The sequence below is a fragment of the Schistocerca cancellata genome, chromosome 2, assembly GCF_023864275.1.
Source record: "Schistocerca cancellata isolate TAMUIC-IGC-003103 chromosome 2, iqSchCanc2.1, whole genome shotgun sequence".
In the NCBI taxonomy this organism is placed as follows: domain Eukaryota; kingdom Metazoa; phylum Arthropoda; class Insecta; order Orthoptera; family Acrididae; genus Schistocerca; species Schistocerca cancellata.
In genome coordinates this window covers 387127802-387144694 of record NC_064627.1, presented here as the reverse complement: position 1 = coordinate 387144694, position 16893 = coordinate 387127802, and the positions used below count along the sequence as shown (strand labels likewise).

General features: G+C 41.2%; 1 protein-coding gene and 1 long non-coding RNA gene across 2 annotated transcripts in view; one reads left to right on the top strand and one right to left on the bottom strand.

Moving 5' to 3' along the window:
* LOC126161798 (fat-like cadherin-related tumor suppressor homolog) overlaps positions 1 to 16893 on the top strand; it is a 367143-nt gene that overhangs the window by 321410 nt on the left and 28840 nt on the right. Inside the window, exons 7-13 of the mRNA XM_049917888.1 lie at positions 1036 to 1143; positions 1388 to 1489; positions 4246 to 4371; positions 6886 to 6976; positions 7219 to 7328; positions 15177 to 15353; positions 16279 to 16422. Coding sequence (XP_049773845.1) covers positions 1036 to 1143; positions 1388 to 1489; positions 4246 to 4371; positions 6886 to 6976; positions 7219 to 7328; positions 15177 to 15353; positions 16279 to 16422 — 858 coding nt within the window. The remainder of the gene's footprint in view (positions 1 to 1035; positions 1144 to 1387; positions 1490 to 4245; positions 4372 to 6885; positions 6977 to 7218; positions 7329 to 15176; positions 15354 to 16278; positions 16423 to 16893) is intronic.
* Positions 1 to 16893, bottom strand: part of LOC126161799 (uncharacterized) — a 64815-nt gene that overhangs the window by 21794 nt on the left and 26128 nt on the right. The gene's annotated exons all lie outside the window — the stretch shown is intronic.

The window sequence follows — 16893 nt, the reverse complement described above, 5'->3', positions numbered from 1 at the left end:
CATTTAATGTTGGAATCTCTAGGAATATCAACAATATTAGTAAAAAGCAGACAATGGAAACTCCAGCTGGGAATATCAGTAATGTAGGAAAAGATAGCTCGCTGTTTATTGTAAAGGTGACACATTAAATTGCAGACAGGCATAAGTTTTTGGCTACAGCCTTCATCAGAGAAAGAGAAACACACATCATTCATTCACACAAGCAAGCACACTTGACACACACATGGCTGCCAAATCTGGCAGCTCATGCCAAAATGCAGAAAGCTTACATGTAAGTGAATTGTAATTGTACCTGTCTGAAACTTAATGTGCCATCTGTACAGTAACTAGCAATCTATCTTTTCCTACATTGTTAATATTAGGGAAAAGGATAGATTGCTACTCACCATAAAGATAACACATCGCATTGCAGATAGACACAATAAAAAGACTGTTACACATTTAGCTTTCGGGTAAAAGCTTTTTCGTATGAGAAAAGCACACCCCTCCCCCCCCCCCCCCCCCCCACACACACACACATATATATATACAAATAAGCACACCTCACTCACGTGTATGTGAGCTGTGCTTGCTTGTGTGCACGTTGGTGATTCTTCTGAAAAACATGGAATTCTCAAGGAATCATAGGAATTTTCAAGTTCTTGGGAAATTATGTGTTTTTAAATTAACATTGTCATTTAATTTTATTGAGCTTAATAAATCAAATTTTAAAATACATAATATTTCAAAGTGTTTCAATTATTTGAATATTAGTCCTCACAAATTATTGTGTGTGTCTTCTTTTCTGAAGAAGTCTTTTTGTTTTGTCTGTCTGCAACTACACATATCATCTTTATGGTAAGTAGCAGTTATCCTTTTCCTAGATAATACATTGATATTTATATGACTAGTGTCTTTTTATGCCTAGTTACAATAAAGTCGAAACTAGAGCAACAGAAATGTGTAATAAGTTTCTTGTATTCCTTTTGGATAAAAGGTTATATATTGCCTTGCCATTATCTAAAGCTATCTATTGAGGAAAGAATTATGTCACAGGTTACTGTTGTTGGCACAAGAGTCCTGCAGGGTGTAAAAGCAATTGATGCAGACCAGCAAGGCCCTTTCTCCACAGTCCATTACTCAGTACTTCCAGGACCTCATTCGGTGAGTTAATGGATTCCTTTTAGAAATTATTTATGCATGCAGAAAAGTCAGTCTTCACTATAATAAACTATATTAAAACTGGTTGCTTGTGTGGTATTTACTTTACTGTACATGCACAACGTATCAAGAAAAGGACTTTTTATGCTTATTTTCTTGGCGATAGTTAACTGCATATTTAATTGGTAGGGTGACCACAGAATAAATAAAGTGTTGCAGGTTCTTAATTCTGGTGTGTAATTTTCAGGACTACTTTATTTTTGTAAACCCTTTGGAAGGAACATTGTTGCTGAGGCGTCCACTGGATTATGAGACACTGTCAAATTTTACTCTCACAATAAGGGCACAGGTAAACTGGCACATTATTTATTTAACATAATCTCATAAGGATTCATATTTAACAACTCTTTTAAATATCCAGAACATTTATGAACTAATTGACAAAAATGTGTGCTTCTGTCTAGAAAATAACATTCACATTTAATTTGTTGTTCACTGACTATGTTTAACACTAAATTCTTTCTTGGGAAGAATGAGGTACAGATTTTGGTACAGATATATTGATTCAGTATTTTTACCCTCAAATTTCCCAATTTTGTACAAAAATAGGCTCTTCAAATATTGAACTATCTATTTTCACAAATTCTTAGCAGAGCATTTGTTTTTAGTCTGCACAGCTTTGAGGTTAATCTTGGCTTATTATTACAGGCACTGCTCTACACTCAATTTTTTTTTGTTCAAAAAAATGCCGCACTGAATAATTATAGACTGTCACTATTCATATTTTTTGAATGTTTGTTGATCTTAATGCCACTGTTCATCTTTATACATTCTTCCACTGTCACTTCAATATCTTGTTCAGTTCTTCTGCAACATGATCTGAAACCATGGGTCACCACATGCTGCGATTGTTCCCTACCTGCCTGCATATCATGGTAAATGCTCAAGGTCTTGTAATTTGCTGTCTTAAAACCTAGTATCATCATCTCAGATCTGTGGCACAACAATCGGTAAAAACAATGTTGGCTTGACACAGTGGTAGCATAATGAAACGAAACAGTGCAGGAGAGCTCCTGTGAAGTTTGGAAGGTAGAAGATGAGATACTGGTGGAACTGAAGCTGTGAGGTCAAGTCATGAGTCCTGCTTGGGTAGCTCAGTTGCTAGAGCACTTGCCCTCAAAAGGCAAAGGTCTCGAGTTTGAGTATCAGTACAGCATACAATTTCAATCTGCCAGGAAGTTTCATATCAGTGCACACTCCTCTGAAGAGTGAAAATTTCATTCTGGGAAGATAATGTTGCCAGTGAAGTCACATCAGTGAAAGAATCAACTGATAAACCAATCACGAATCAAGATGTTAAATGGTAGCTAATCAGACATTCTTGTGGATAGTGTGCTCATAGGTGTTTAGTGAGTAATAACTGGCAGCACACTTGACACAGGTTTTTCTTATGAGCTTTCAGACTGCGAGCTACACTCTTGAGAGATTGACATGAAAAAGGTAGCATGGTGCACAGTTCTTGCAGGCTTTGTTTGTAACATTATAATAGACACTGAACAGAGATGTTGCTTGTTTACTAGGGCTTTGGGAGGTGTCTGGCTATTTCAAGACTGACATGTGCGCAAATTCTTATTTCGGAAATTACATAACCATTTGGTAAAACATCCTGGTTCAATTTTGCTGATCTGGATGGACTACATGCTAAGGCAGTAATGTGGTTTAGGAAATATGTTATGGATTAGGAAATCAGAAAAGTTTGTAGAACCATCTTAGGCATCTATGTTGGGAAGCCCATGCTTGTGCTATTTTGGAAAATTTTTAACGTAATGATAAATTATGCAAAATTGTAGTGACTTAATTAGTGAAGTAGAAGTGGCTCACTAAAAGTTTTTCATGTTGAACTGTTATTTTCATTTAGGCATAATTTTTGATTAGCAAAGCTTTTGTGAAAACTACATTAAACTGAACCACAGATTACATTTTGAAATATTTATGTATGTGCCATCACAAAGGCAATATGAAAAACGGGGAAAAAAATAGTTATGAAACATCATACATTTAGAGGGCACATGGTGTTATTCCACTGCTTACAAAATTGAAATCAGATTTACAAAGAACACAGCAGTATGAACCCCCTTAACAGTATGATGTTGTACCCTCTCTGGCCTAGATACATGCACTTATTCAGTTGGGAAGAGTGTCATAAAGCCATTGTATCCTCTCCTTAGGAAAGCTGGAAAGGAAAGCTGTTGTAACTGTTTCCTGATATCCTGAATTCTGGCCTCTGGGGCAGAGTTGATGTCAGAGCTGGTCACACAAATCTGCTATTGAAGACAGATATGGGGATCTTGCTGATCATAGGAGTACCTCAACGTACCTGCAGAACTGTGATACGTCACTGGAACACAATACAATGTCATTCATCAACAGTCCACATGTCCTAGTCATGGTACCCCTCCAAACACAGTCGTTTGTGTTGTGGTTTAATGTCAGACTGTGTGTCAGATGGTAATTCCGGTTGCTGCTTGTCTCTGACCGATGGTATGAGATGATATGGAATGTCCTTTAAGACTTACCATATGGTAGATGAAAATGTAAAGGGGTTATGATGTGTTCAGTGCATAATATCACAGTTGTCTTCCTGGTCAACCACTACTTTGACAATGAGTATGCCTGTTCTCATGTTGCCATACAGTTTAACATTGGGCCACTGTCACATCTGAATGCCCCACAATCTGAATATTGCACAATTTGACCTGCCAGCCAAATGGAGGTCCTCAGTGAAGCCTCTTTCAATTCCTGCCAGGTGCTGATAGTGCTGTCCCACGTGAGTATGTGGCATCTCCATGTTCTTCTCAGTGATCACTGAGTGTCTGTCATTGTTATTGCTTATTAGGTACCCTACAAGGCCTTATAACAACATTTAACGTGAACAACACTAACACAGTTTGATGGCTGTTCTATCTGTCAAAAAATACCAGCTCTAATCAAATACATGACATCCTGAACAACTATAGAAATCTTTTTTTTTAAAAAGCCTAGAGTCATGATAGTTCCTGATGTTGTGATAACATATATTTAACTTTATTGTTTTCTACAATTCAGGACCAGGGATCGCCACCTCGATATTCAGATGCTGTCATCTATGTGTATGTGATAGATGCAGATGATCAGAATCCAAAATTTTTTGATGAAAGATACACTGCTGAACTGCCTATTGTGCCATTACAGGTTGGTATAATTAATTTTCTTCTCTCTCTCTCTCTCTCTCTCTCTCTCTCTCTCTCTCTCTCTCTCTCTCTCTCTCTCTCTCTGTGTGTGTGTGTGTGTGTGTGTGTGTGTGTGTGTGTGTGTGTGTGTGTTTCTTTTTTCAGGTTGAAGCTTTACCTCTGATCTAAAAATAGGAATTAATTTCTCAGAAAAGCAAGAGACACAAGGACACACATACTTGTTGATGGTGGACATTAGGAATACTTATACTTAAAAAGTTGCCTGTTGTGAATCGTACGTACGTACGTGCGTGCACCCACCCACACACACACACACACACACACACACACACACACACACACACACGGGAGGGAGATCTTGCATGTGGATCCCACACAAGATGTCAGTGATGTAGTATCTGTCTTCTGGAGTGGCTCGTTTGTACAAGAATGTGATGTATTATTGTTAGGACCATGTTATCCATGTTACCCATTTTACTGTTTTTTCATTATTGGTTGGTTAATTCACAGCATTGCACTTGTTGCTGTGTACCGGTTATCACTTATAACTGTCACTTATTTTGCTGTCCTGTAGATTTGTGATGACAATCTGACATTTGCATATCCTGACACTGAAATTTTTTTTATCAAATTGTTGAACACTCAGTACCTAAAGATTGTCTAGTCCTGGTCGCAAAGTCCCACAGCTATACATAGGGAAAATCATATACCCACATTATCAAGCTTGAAGATACTGTCGTGGTTCAGTGATCACACATTATGAATATTCCTCAAAACAGTTCTATAATAATTATAAATTATTAACAAATAAAACTATACAATTTTTAAAAAACACTGTTTCAAGGTAAATTATAAATATCACACCACTGTCAGCAAAGAAGTTATGTAGGTAGCAGAAATGTAAAATTGTGTAGTGTGTTTTAATGAATCGTTAAAACAACACTTGTATTTGTTTGCTTATTTGTTTTTACTCAAAGGGGTTGAATATTACTCTGTATGGTATGAAACTCCCTCATGTACACAATTCAATGAATGGGTTTACCATTATTATGATGATTTTTGGATAAATTTTGTGCTTTCCTGTCATGTTGCTGTTGCGGACATTAGTTTGAAGACTGGTTTGATGCAGCTCTCCTTGTCAGTCTCTCCTGTACAAGCCTCTACATATTTGCATAATTCCTGCTGCCTATATCCATTGGAATCTGTTTACTATAGTTAAATGTCGGTTTCCATCTACAAATTTTCACTCATATCTCTTCCTTGCAAAAGCTTTCCTTCGTTTTCAGATCCTTATTGCCTCGGGATGTGTCCTATCAGCTGGCCCCATATTTTGCGAAAAGTTGTGAAATGAACATATTTTCTCCCCAGTTCCATTCTGTACCTGCTTAACAATCCAGTCTACCCACCTAGTCTTGAGTATCCTTCTGTAGCATCACACTTCAAAAGATTCTGTTGTCTTTTTGCCAAGGCTACACTGCAGGAAAATACCTTCAGGAAAGACTTTGCACTATTTATATTTACAGTTTATAAAAAATTTCTCTTTTTTTCAGAACACTTTTTCTTGCTTTTGCCATCCTGAGTTTTACATCCTCTCTACCTTAACCATTATTAGGTATTTCCTGCCCAAGTAACAAAACTCATCTACTAATTTTAGTGTCTCATTTCGTACTTTAATTACTTCAGCATTAATTGACTTAACTGATATACTTTCATTACTTTTGTTTTACTATTGGTGATGTTCATCTTATAACCTTTTCATGACACTGTACATTTCATTCAGCTGATCTTCAAAGTCCATTGTTACCTCTGGTGGAATTACAATATCATCACCAAACCTCAAAGTTTTTATTTCTTCTCCTTAACTTTAATTGGTTCTCCAATATTCCCCTTGGTTTCATTCACAGCTTATGCAATGTAAGGATTGAATAACATCAGGAATAGGCTACAACCCTGTCTCACTCCCTGCTCAGCCACTGCTTCTCTTTCATGCCATTCAGCTCTTACAACTGCTGTATGATTTCTGTATAATGGTAAATAACTTTCACTCTCCTTATTTTTACCTCCAAAATTTCATGTAGAGTATCCAGTCAATTTTGTCAAAAGTTTCCTGTAAATCCTCAGTTGTTATATCAATAGGTTTGCCCTGTTCAGTCTCTCTGACATGATATATTGTGAGAAAAATCTGAGATTTCAGCTGTAAATACCAGCAAAAGCTTAACAAATGGTAGACATCGGAAGAGACCAAATTGTCTGACTTTGAATGAAAGGTAATGAAATATTTGTGAAACATTCTTTACATTCTAAGAAAAGTGGTATTGACTCCTTTTTTTATCTGAAAATTTCATACTGTAAACAGTTCTTATCAGTTCATGCACTGGATTAATAACAAAAACAATGTTGAAGTATCTAGAAATCAAAGAGGGAAAACAAGAATGTAAGAAAGATTATAGTAAAGCTACCACAATTGCGTGCAGGTAAATAACATTATTAATCAGAATTCTCTGTATTTACACAGGGAACACGCTTGAAGGTCCTGCCAAGAGAAATTGCAGCATATGACCAGGATGTTGGGATCAATGCACCTATTTATTACACTTTCAACTCTGGTGAGGTCTTATTAGTAGTGAAAGAATGTATTTCTTAAGAACAGAGTTAAAGAAATATTGTACTAAATATTTATACTACAATTCTGAATGGTATCTGTACATTTTTAGTAAATAATGAGTAATTTCCTGTTTTCATTCAGCACACACTAGATCATGAAACCGACATTTGGAAATATTTTAATATTAGGAGCACAAATTGATCTGTTACTGAATAATTGGATGCAATATGATTTCCCTTCCAGCAACTCAGGATTACAGATTTTTTGAAATTGACAGAAGTTCGGGTCGTGTAATTTTGCAAAGAACCGTGCCTGACGATGAGCTCCTGCAGCCTACAACTCTTGTTGTTAGGGTATGTTACACTTCAGATTCATCCTGTCTGTCATATATTTGTAACATAATCAAATGTTACCAATGTTTAAATAAATTGTATTATTCCACAGATAATTTAAACCATAATTATCATTATGTTCTTATATTGCACAGATTCTCTTTGTATTAAACTCTTGCTTCTGTTCATTCTAACAGTGTTACATTTTTACAGTTTAAGCAAATAATGAAATTGTTTTTACTCCCTGTTAAATTGTAACGATATTTTCAAAATTGAAAACTAGTTCTTAAATGAATCCAAAGAGTGTGGTGCTAGTGCGATGGGAGTAAATTTTACTTTAGAAAGTTATTTTAGTGGTATCAGGCTTCTCATGGTATTGTGGATGAGAAATATCCATAACATTAAATATACACAGCTATTTCTAGAACAGCCTTCAGTTATTATCTGTCTTGGTCGTACCTTAAATCTTATTAGATCTCAAAGCACCAACATGCAAATCATACATCTATGACTCAGATTTAACTAAACCAAATGAACAACCCTCACCACATATAAACAATCTGTCTTTACAAACAAAGCTATTGATACTTTTTCATGGAGCTAAAGGCTAACAATTTCTTAAGAAGACAGATGTGGAGTAGATAATGAAAAACTCAATCAACCAACCGATCAGTCAAGTAATGCTAAAGCTATCACTTTACTTGAAGTGGATCCAAGTTGAATTCTGCAAGCTTGTGCTGTAGAAACTGACTTAGTAGTTACCATTATGTATTCAGCCTGTCTATGAGTTTCATTCTCAGAAGTTAAATTATTGTACTGAAATGGTAATAGAAAGGCTTAATTTTATCCAATCAATCTGTCAGATGGGTCACCATTTTGATCATTTTACCAAATAAAGTCTTATGGAAATGCTGAAAATCTTGAACTGTCAGAAGGCCAAAAACTGAACTTAACTACCATGAAAATCTCTTGTAAAATTTCAAGAAACAGTATTAAGTGTGGGTGCTAGGAATATACAACAACTCCCTACATATTTCTCAGTTAAGGACAATAAAGGTAAGATTACAGTAATGGGAATGGAAAAGGAGGAAACCCTAATATGTAGTGCAATGAGAAATACCCTCTGCCATCCATTTCACACCAGTGTGCAGAGTACAGATGTACGTGTAGAAGCCAGCAGTTTTGCACCTCTACCTTCATAATTTCAGTTCACAAGATACAATAGTTCCTTTCTTAACAGTGTGGCACACAGCATATCTTCGTATCTCTCTCCACACTAAACTTTTCCAGACCATTCCAGTTGGCAGAGTAGCTTTTGGCCCTAATATCCTAAATTATTTGTTGAATGTGTTCTAAGCTCTATCTTCCCCTCCAGTTCCTATCCTTCACAGATCCCCCAGGTACGATGGAAATTATTCTCCAATATCTTCACATATGTCGTACCATACTGCCTCTCCTTGTTAGTGTTTTTGAGATGTTCCTTTCCTCCCCATATTTTCAACGTATCTGTATACTACATCTCACATGCTAAAATTCTCTTCTTTTTCAGATTTTTTACAGTCCACAATTCCCTTATGTACATTGTTGTGTTTCAAATGTGAAATCTCAGAAATTTCTTTCTCAAATTAAGGCAAATGTTTAATATTAGTAGGCTTTTTTCACCAGGTAAGCCCCCTTTCCTTGTGCAATCTGCTTTTATGTCCTCCTTCCTTTGTCCATCACATGTTATTTTGCTTCCAAGGTAGCAGAATTACTCACTTTGTCTACTTAATAGCCACCAGTTTTGCTAAACTTACAGCTAATCTCATTTCCAGTAGTCCTCATGACATAAATCTCCTTTCGATTTACTCCCTATCCACAGTGTGTGCTCGTTGTTAACTGCATTCAAAAATCTTTGCAGTTCTTCCTGATTGTCACTGAGGGTAGCAATGTCATCAATGAATCTAATGGTTGATATCCTCTCACACTGAATCCCTCTACTGAAGCATTATTTTGTTTCTGTCATTGTTTCTTTGGGTGTAGATTGGACTGGTGGAAAAATGCTCCTATCAGAGCACACATAAGATGAATATACTTCCATTTAAAAGACACTGACTGAAAAGTGGGGTACGAGCTGCCTCAACACCTTTAAACATTTGGCATGTGAACATATTTGCACTCTTTTTAAAATTCAAGTCATCTCACTCTCACAAGCTTCCCTAATTTTTAACTGGCTCAAACCCACTAGCAAAACACTGTAAGTCACTCATACCCATCCACTCCCACTTGTCCATTCTCATTCATTCACTCACTCAGCACAACTGTCTCCTGTATCACAGCCACAGTCTCCTTCATTCTGTCCTGCTACTACTGTCTCTTCTTGCTCTCTCTTCTGTTCTTCTGTTATTATATCATGCATTCCTCCCCACTTTCTCTCTCTCCCCCCTCCCCCCTCTCTCTCCCTCCCCCCACTTCCCCCCTCTCTCCCTCCCCCCACTTCCTCTCTCTCTCCCTCCCCCCACTTCCTCTCTCTCTCCCTCCCCCCACTTCCTCTCTCTCTGCCTCCCCCCACTTCCTCTCTCTCTCCCTCCCCGCACTTCCCCTCTCTCTCCCTCCCCCCACTTCCCCCCTCTCTCCCTCCCCCCATTCCCCATATCTCTCCCTCCCCCACTCCCCCTCTCTCTCCTGACCCCCTCTCCCTCCTCTCTCTCCCCCCTCTCTCTCCCCCCTCTCTCTCCCCCCTCTCTCTCCCCCCTCTCTCTCCCCCCTCTCTCTCCCCCCTCTCTCTCCCCCCTCTCTCTCCCCCCTCTCTCTCCTCCCCCTTTCCCCCTCTCCCCCCTTTCCCCCTCTCCCCCCTTTCCCCCTCTCCCCCCTTTCCCCCTCTCCCCCCTTTCCCCATCTCCCCCCTTTCCCCATCTCCCCCCTTTCCCCATCTCCCCCCTTTCCCCCTCTCCCCCCTTTCCCCCTCTCCCCACTTTCCCCCTCTCCCCCTTTCCCCCTCTCCCCCTTTCCCCCTCTCCCCCTTTCCCCCCTCTCCCCCTCTCTCCCCCTTTCCCCCCTTTCCCCCTCTCTCCCCCTCTCCACCCTCTCTGCACCACTGTCTCCCCCCCTCTGTCTCCCCCCCCTCTGTCTCCCCCCCCCTCTGTCTCCCCCCCCACTCTGTCTCCCCCCCACTCTGTCTCCCCCCCACTCTGTCTCCCCCCCACTCTGTCTCCCCCCCCACTCTGTCTCCCCCCCCACTCTGTCTCCCCCCCACTCTGTCTCCCCCCCACTCTGTCTCCCCCCCCACTCTGTCTCCCCCCCACTCTGTCTCCCCCCCACTCTGTCTCCCCCCCACTCTGTCTCCCCCCCACTCTGTCTCCCCCCCACTCTGTCTCCCCCCCACTCTGTCTCCCCCCCACTCTGTCTCCCCCCCACTCTGTCTCCCCCCCACTCTGTCTCCCCCCCACTCTGTCTCCCCCCCACTCTGTCTCCCCCCCACTCTGTCTCCCCCCCACTCTGTCTCCCCCCCACTCTGTCTCCCCCCCACTCTGTCTCCCCCCCACTCTGTCTCCCCCCCACTCTGTCTCCCCCCCACTCTGTCTCCCCCCCACTCTGTCTCCCCCCCACTCTGTCTCCCCCCCACTCTGTCTCCCCCCCACTCTGTCTCCCCCCCACTCTGTCTCCCCCCCACTCTGTCTCCCCCCCACTCTGTCTCCCCCCCACTCTGTCTCCCCCCCACTCTGTCTCCCCCCCACTCTGTCTCCCCCCCACTCTGTCTCCCCCCCCACCACTCTGTCTCCCCCCCACCACTCTGTCTCCCCCCCACCACTCTGTCTCCCCCCCCCCACTCTGTCTCCCCCCCCCACCACTCTGTCTCCCCCCACTCTGTCTCCCCCCCCACTCTGTCTCCCCCCCCACTCTGTCTCCCCCCCCCACTCTGTCTCCCCCCCCCACTCTGTCTCCCCCCCCCCACTCTGTCTCCCCCCCACTCTGTCTCCCCCCCCCACTCTGTCTCCCCCCCCCCACTCTGTCTCCCCCCCCACTCTGTCTCCCCCCCCACTCTGTCTCCCCCCCCACTCTGTCTCCCCCCCCACTCTGTCTCCCCCCCCACTCTGTCTCCCCCCCCACTCTGTCTCCCCCCCACTCTGTCTCCCCCCCCACTCTGTCCCCCCCCCACTCTGTCTCCCCCCCCACTCTGTCTCCCCCCCCACTCTGTCTCCCCCCCCACTCTGTCTCCCCCCCACTCTGTCTCCCCCCCACTCTGTCTCCCCCCCCACTCTGTCTCCCCCCCCACTCTGTCTCCCCCCCACTCTGTCTCCCCCCCCACTCTGTCTCCCCCCCCACTCTGTCTCCCCCCCACTCTGTCTCCCCCCCCACTCTGTCTCCCCCCCACTCTGTCTCCCCCCCCACTCTGTCTCCCCCCCCACTCTGTCTCCCCCCCACTCTGTCTCCCCCCCACTCTGTCTCCCCCCCCACTCTGTCTCCCCCCCACTCTGTCTCCCCCCCACTCTGTCTCCCCCCCCACTCTGTCTCCCCCCCCACTCTGTCTCCCCCCCCCCACTCTGTCTCCCCCCCCCCACTCTGTCTCCCCCCCCCACTCTGTCTCCCCCCCCCACTCTGTCTCCCCCCCCCACTCTGTCTCCCCCTCTCTGTCTCTCCCCCTCTCCCCTGGCTCTCACCCAGTTCCACTTTCTTCTGCTCTTTATTCATCTCCCACTGGCATGTCAACTTCACTCTTTTCCCAGCACTATTCTGCCACTGTCAACTACATTCCACTCCCACTGTGCCCCTCTCTTTCTCTCTCACTGCCGTTGTGCAAAGGAGTAATGTCTGCTAGCTTCCACCTCTTTCTGACTGCCCCCACTCCCGATTGTGGTAGCTGGTACCTCACTTTCCAGTCTGTCCTCTAAACAGGAGCACTTTTTTGTGCTACAAAAGGAGTATTTTTCCACTGGTTCCCTACTTTTCCCTGCCACAGCAGGGCATATCACGCATATGAAAAAAATCTTATGGCTCAGTAAAATTTTAATATTTTATTCCTGTGAAACTGAAATAATGCAAAACTAATTTTACACCTCGGGCCAGATTTTACATTTACAAAAATTTTGTATGTCCTTCAGAACAACATGGGGTTCTCAGAACCCTCCTGATGGTAACAGAGACACTTACCAGTATATTTTTCCAGGCTACATCACTTTATAAACCACACTAGTGCCTAACATCAGATAGGGTAACTTCAAAACTGTGTCTCTTGGAAGTGGGTAAAGATATCAAGAAAATTTTCAAGGTTGTTAGATATTGACATCTTGGGAATATATCATAAAAGTTGCAGCCCTTTACTGTCAATACCCACCTTTGAATCTATGGATTTGTTTTGGTACCCAAAAACCACATTTTTGTGGTGTTCCTCGATAATGGATAAAGATTTTTGAAAACAGTAAGATGGATCATCTAGATAAATGCCTAGAGATTATAATGTTAAAATCTGATCAATTGTGATTTATTATTTAGATTTCGCATCTCACTGGATTTTACACGCATATTTTATGTGTACATGCAAGGCAACTTTGAACCTCTGTGTCTTGTGAAACGTTAAAGATATTGTTAAAATTTTCGAGATTGTTTGAGATAGAGATAGTGATTTTAGGAATATATCATAAAAATTTCAGCCATTTGCTGTGCATAATCATCTTGGGATCCACAGCTCTGTGTTGGTACAAAAAATTGTTAAAAAATATAAACTGTCCCTGGCCCAAGAGCTATCCAAGATACTTGACCCTACTTCCTTATCACCAAGAGACCCTGTGATATGAGATGAGACCCCTAAGAATCCTGTTTTTATGTGTGGCATTTTGAACTTATTTGTAGCGGGTAACACAAGCTGTCATAAGCATATCGATAAGGGAAATGAAATACAAAATTCCTGTCTTGTACCCTTTTTAACCTGAGCACTTCATTCTTGGGATTTCATTCTTTCACTACTGGAAAATTTTTTTTGGGCACTCTAAAAAGTAAACTCATGAGGGAACATGTCAATATTATTGTGGTTCCACTAATTTAGTACTATTATTATATCATTTAAACTGTAGTTCTTGTTGAAAGTTAAAATGTTGTTCTATATTCCTAAACAGAAACATTTACTGTGAAGTAATCTTCAGTAGTGAGCCAAATGCCAATCCACTTTAATTTATTGTGTAACTTGGTTACCGTTTTTCTTGTGGTATTTTTAGTACTTGATAAAGATAGAAAGATTAACTAATTTAGTCAAGTGGCAATTTTTTCCCTTATCAGAAATACAGAAAGGAAAATTGTATTGATAATTTGTACCTGTTATGATGTGTGCAAAAAAAAAAAAAAAAAAAAAAAAATCCTTCTGGAAAATCCAGGTTGGAATAACAACAGTATTATGAAAAGGAAAGATGGCCATACATGTTGAGCTTTTAGCCAAAAGTAGACTCTGAAGTCTAAAGTAGACACTACCCACAAAAGCAAACCACACACACAAAATACCTCTGTCTCTGGCCACTGATGCTGGACTGCAAGCAACTGTGCCTGATATGAGAAGCTATGGGAGGAGGAGGGATAGCAGAATGGGGGTGAGAGAAAGTAAAGTGCTGATTGTGGGAGCATGCAAGGACATGGGGAGAAGATAGGTGTAGTTGGGAGGCTAGAGGGAGGGGATGGTTGGGGGGGTGGGTGGAAGTGGAGTGGAAAAGGAGAAGAGTAGAAGAGGTGAAAAAGACTAGTCAGTGCATTGGTGGAATAGAAAGCTGTGTTGTGCTGGAATGGGAGCTGGGAAGGAGATACACGGGTAAAGGACAGGGACTAATGAAGGTTGAGATCAATGGGGTTACAGGTACGTAGGATTTATTGCAGGGAGAGTTCCTATCTGTGCATTCAGAAAAGCTGGTATAATAGATAGGATCCAGATGGTGCAAGCTGTGAAGCAGTCATTGAAGTGAAGAACATTGAGCTGGGCAACGTGTTCAGCAACTGGATGGTCCAGCTGTTTCTTGGCCAGTTTGTCAATGGCCATTCGTGTGGGCAGACATCCATGATGTCTGTAGTCATGATGGGTGCTGGGCAGCAGTTGCAGCAATTGGGTGGTCCAGGTGCTTCTTGGCCACAGTTTGTTGTTGGCCATTTATGTGGGCAGACATGTCTAATGTCTGCCCACATAAACGGCCAAGGACAAACTGTGGCAATCCAGTTGTTGGGCACTCTGCCTAACACAATGTCCTTCACTTCAATGACTGCTTCACAGCCTGTATCATCTGGATCCTTCCTACCAACACCAGATTTTTTGAATTGCACAGGTGACAACTTTGCATGCAAAATATCCTATGTTCCTGCAACCCCACTGGTTTCAACCTTCATTAGTCCCTGTCCTTACCCACCCATCCCATTTCCTGTTCCCATTACAGCAGTACACAGCTTTCTATTCCACTAATGATATTGATGCTAGTTTTGCATGTGTCCTATACTTACTTCTCTTCTTTTGCGCTCCTCTCCCTGCTCCCACCGCACACCTCTTCTGACTGCACCCAGCTGCTTTGCCCTGCGTACTCTCACAATCAACACTTTACCTTCCTCCACTCCTATCCCACTGTGCCTCCACAGAGAGAGAGAGAGAGAGAGAGAGAGAGAGAGAGAGAGAGAGAGTGTGTGTGTGTGTGTGTGTGTGTGTGTGTGTGTGTGTGTGTGTGTGTGTGTGTGTAGCTGCAGTCTTTCCTGTACATAATATTGTTGTTACATAAGCTTCTTATGACAAAGTAAGCAAATTTCAGAATATGACTCTGACCTGATAGTACAAGTATAAGTGATAAACGTAAGTCTAATTCAGTGTTGCTTTGTCACCATATGCATAACTGTTTTTTAGTCTCATTATATGTCATGGAATTTTTTCAGGCTACACAATATGACAACCCAGATCGGTATGCGTTAGCAACATTGACAGTTTCAAGGCCTGGTGTTGTTGCTGGTGATCTGATGTTTATTCAGAAGCATTTCTCAGCTTCTGTGCTAGAAAATGTTCCTCTAGGAAGTGTGTTACTTACTGCTGTTACCAATAAACCACGTGATAGGGTATGTCTACTTTAAAGTTTGTTGCCAGATGTTATATAAATAAGGCATTAAAGTAATTCACACACTTTTAAGATCTTCAAAGTATAGTATACTTGAGGTTGTGTAAATAAACATAATACATGTTGGTAAACATTTCTATTAAGATGTAATGTGGTAATTTGTTATACTGAATGCCATAATTTGTGGAAAACACTAGAAATCTTGTATTTACTGGGCATCATTTAGAAAGAAGTACACACATTCCACATGTAAATTATTAAGCCCCATGTAAATCAGAGAGAAATGGTAAATTATTATCATAAGAAGTGAATTAGACATATGAACTATTGTGCAGTATGTAGTACATGTCAGTAATAAACAAACAAAATTTATGTTGAGAGAGAGAGAGAGAGAGAGAGTAGGGGGATATTTATGTAAATCTCTTGATTGATATTGATGCTAGTTTTGCGTATGTCCTATTTAAGCAAAAATATTTGGAATTTGGAATATTTATGTACAAGGTTTCTTCTGAGATTTATTATTGAAACTGTTTCTGGAAACCTTAACCCCATTTCACAGTCACCTATCTTATCATTAGAGTTTACTGACAAAACTGGCAGGTTACATCAATAATATAAAAAAATTTATCTCGAAAAATGTTGACAACATATCTGTCCTGTCAAGAAGATACGTCATATATGTACATTTATATAAAGTAACAAGGTTGATTACATGAAAATGCTTAAAGTTGGATTGAATAAATAAATAAAATATCTCAAGACCGTAGGCAACCCTGAAATTCGAACTGTATACCTTCATGCCATTCCTATTACATTAAAGATGTGGACAGTCCAGACTGAGACTTCAGGTTTCAAGAACTGATAAATGTGTTACATTTGTAGTATTGCTATATTTTTCTAATTTCTGGCTACATTGCAATTGACAGAGAGTACGATTTTGGCTGGAAGATCCCACTCACTCTGGCACATTTAGCATTACTCAGTCTGGAGATTTGGTTCTAAGACGTGCACTTGACTATGAAACACTTGACAACTATCAACTGAAAGTTCATGCTACTGATGGTCGAACGGTGAGTAATTTTTTTATACGATCATGTCATAAGAATTGTTTGTTGTAAGTCACATATTAATTAGTAGTTTATGATAATATATTATAAGTCATTCAATGCATAATCATAAGGAACAAAAACGAGTTCTTTCCCCAATTTTCATAAATTTTTGATATCTTGTTCACATATGTAAAAAACAAAAAGTATGAATTTAAAATGTATGCAGGCAGTATTTCTCAGCTCTTACTTCTCTCACATGACATCCTGAAAGCTATGGATCAAGACAATCAGTTGGCTGTAGTACTTCTTGACATCCAAAATGCGTTTGACTCAGTGCCACACCATTGATGATTGACAAAATAGCTATCTGCCCTGGCTTTGGATGGATAGCACTAAATATCTACAGCCAGACGACTTGTCTTTCATGGTAATAACCAACTACATACACAAGCTTTACTCATGAACCATATCAAAATCCCTAAAGTTGTTTAT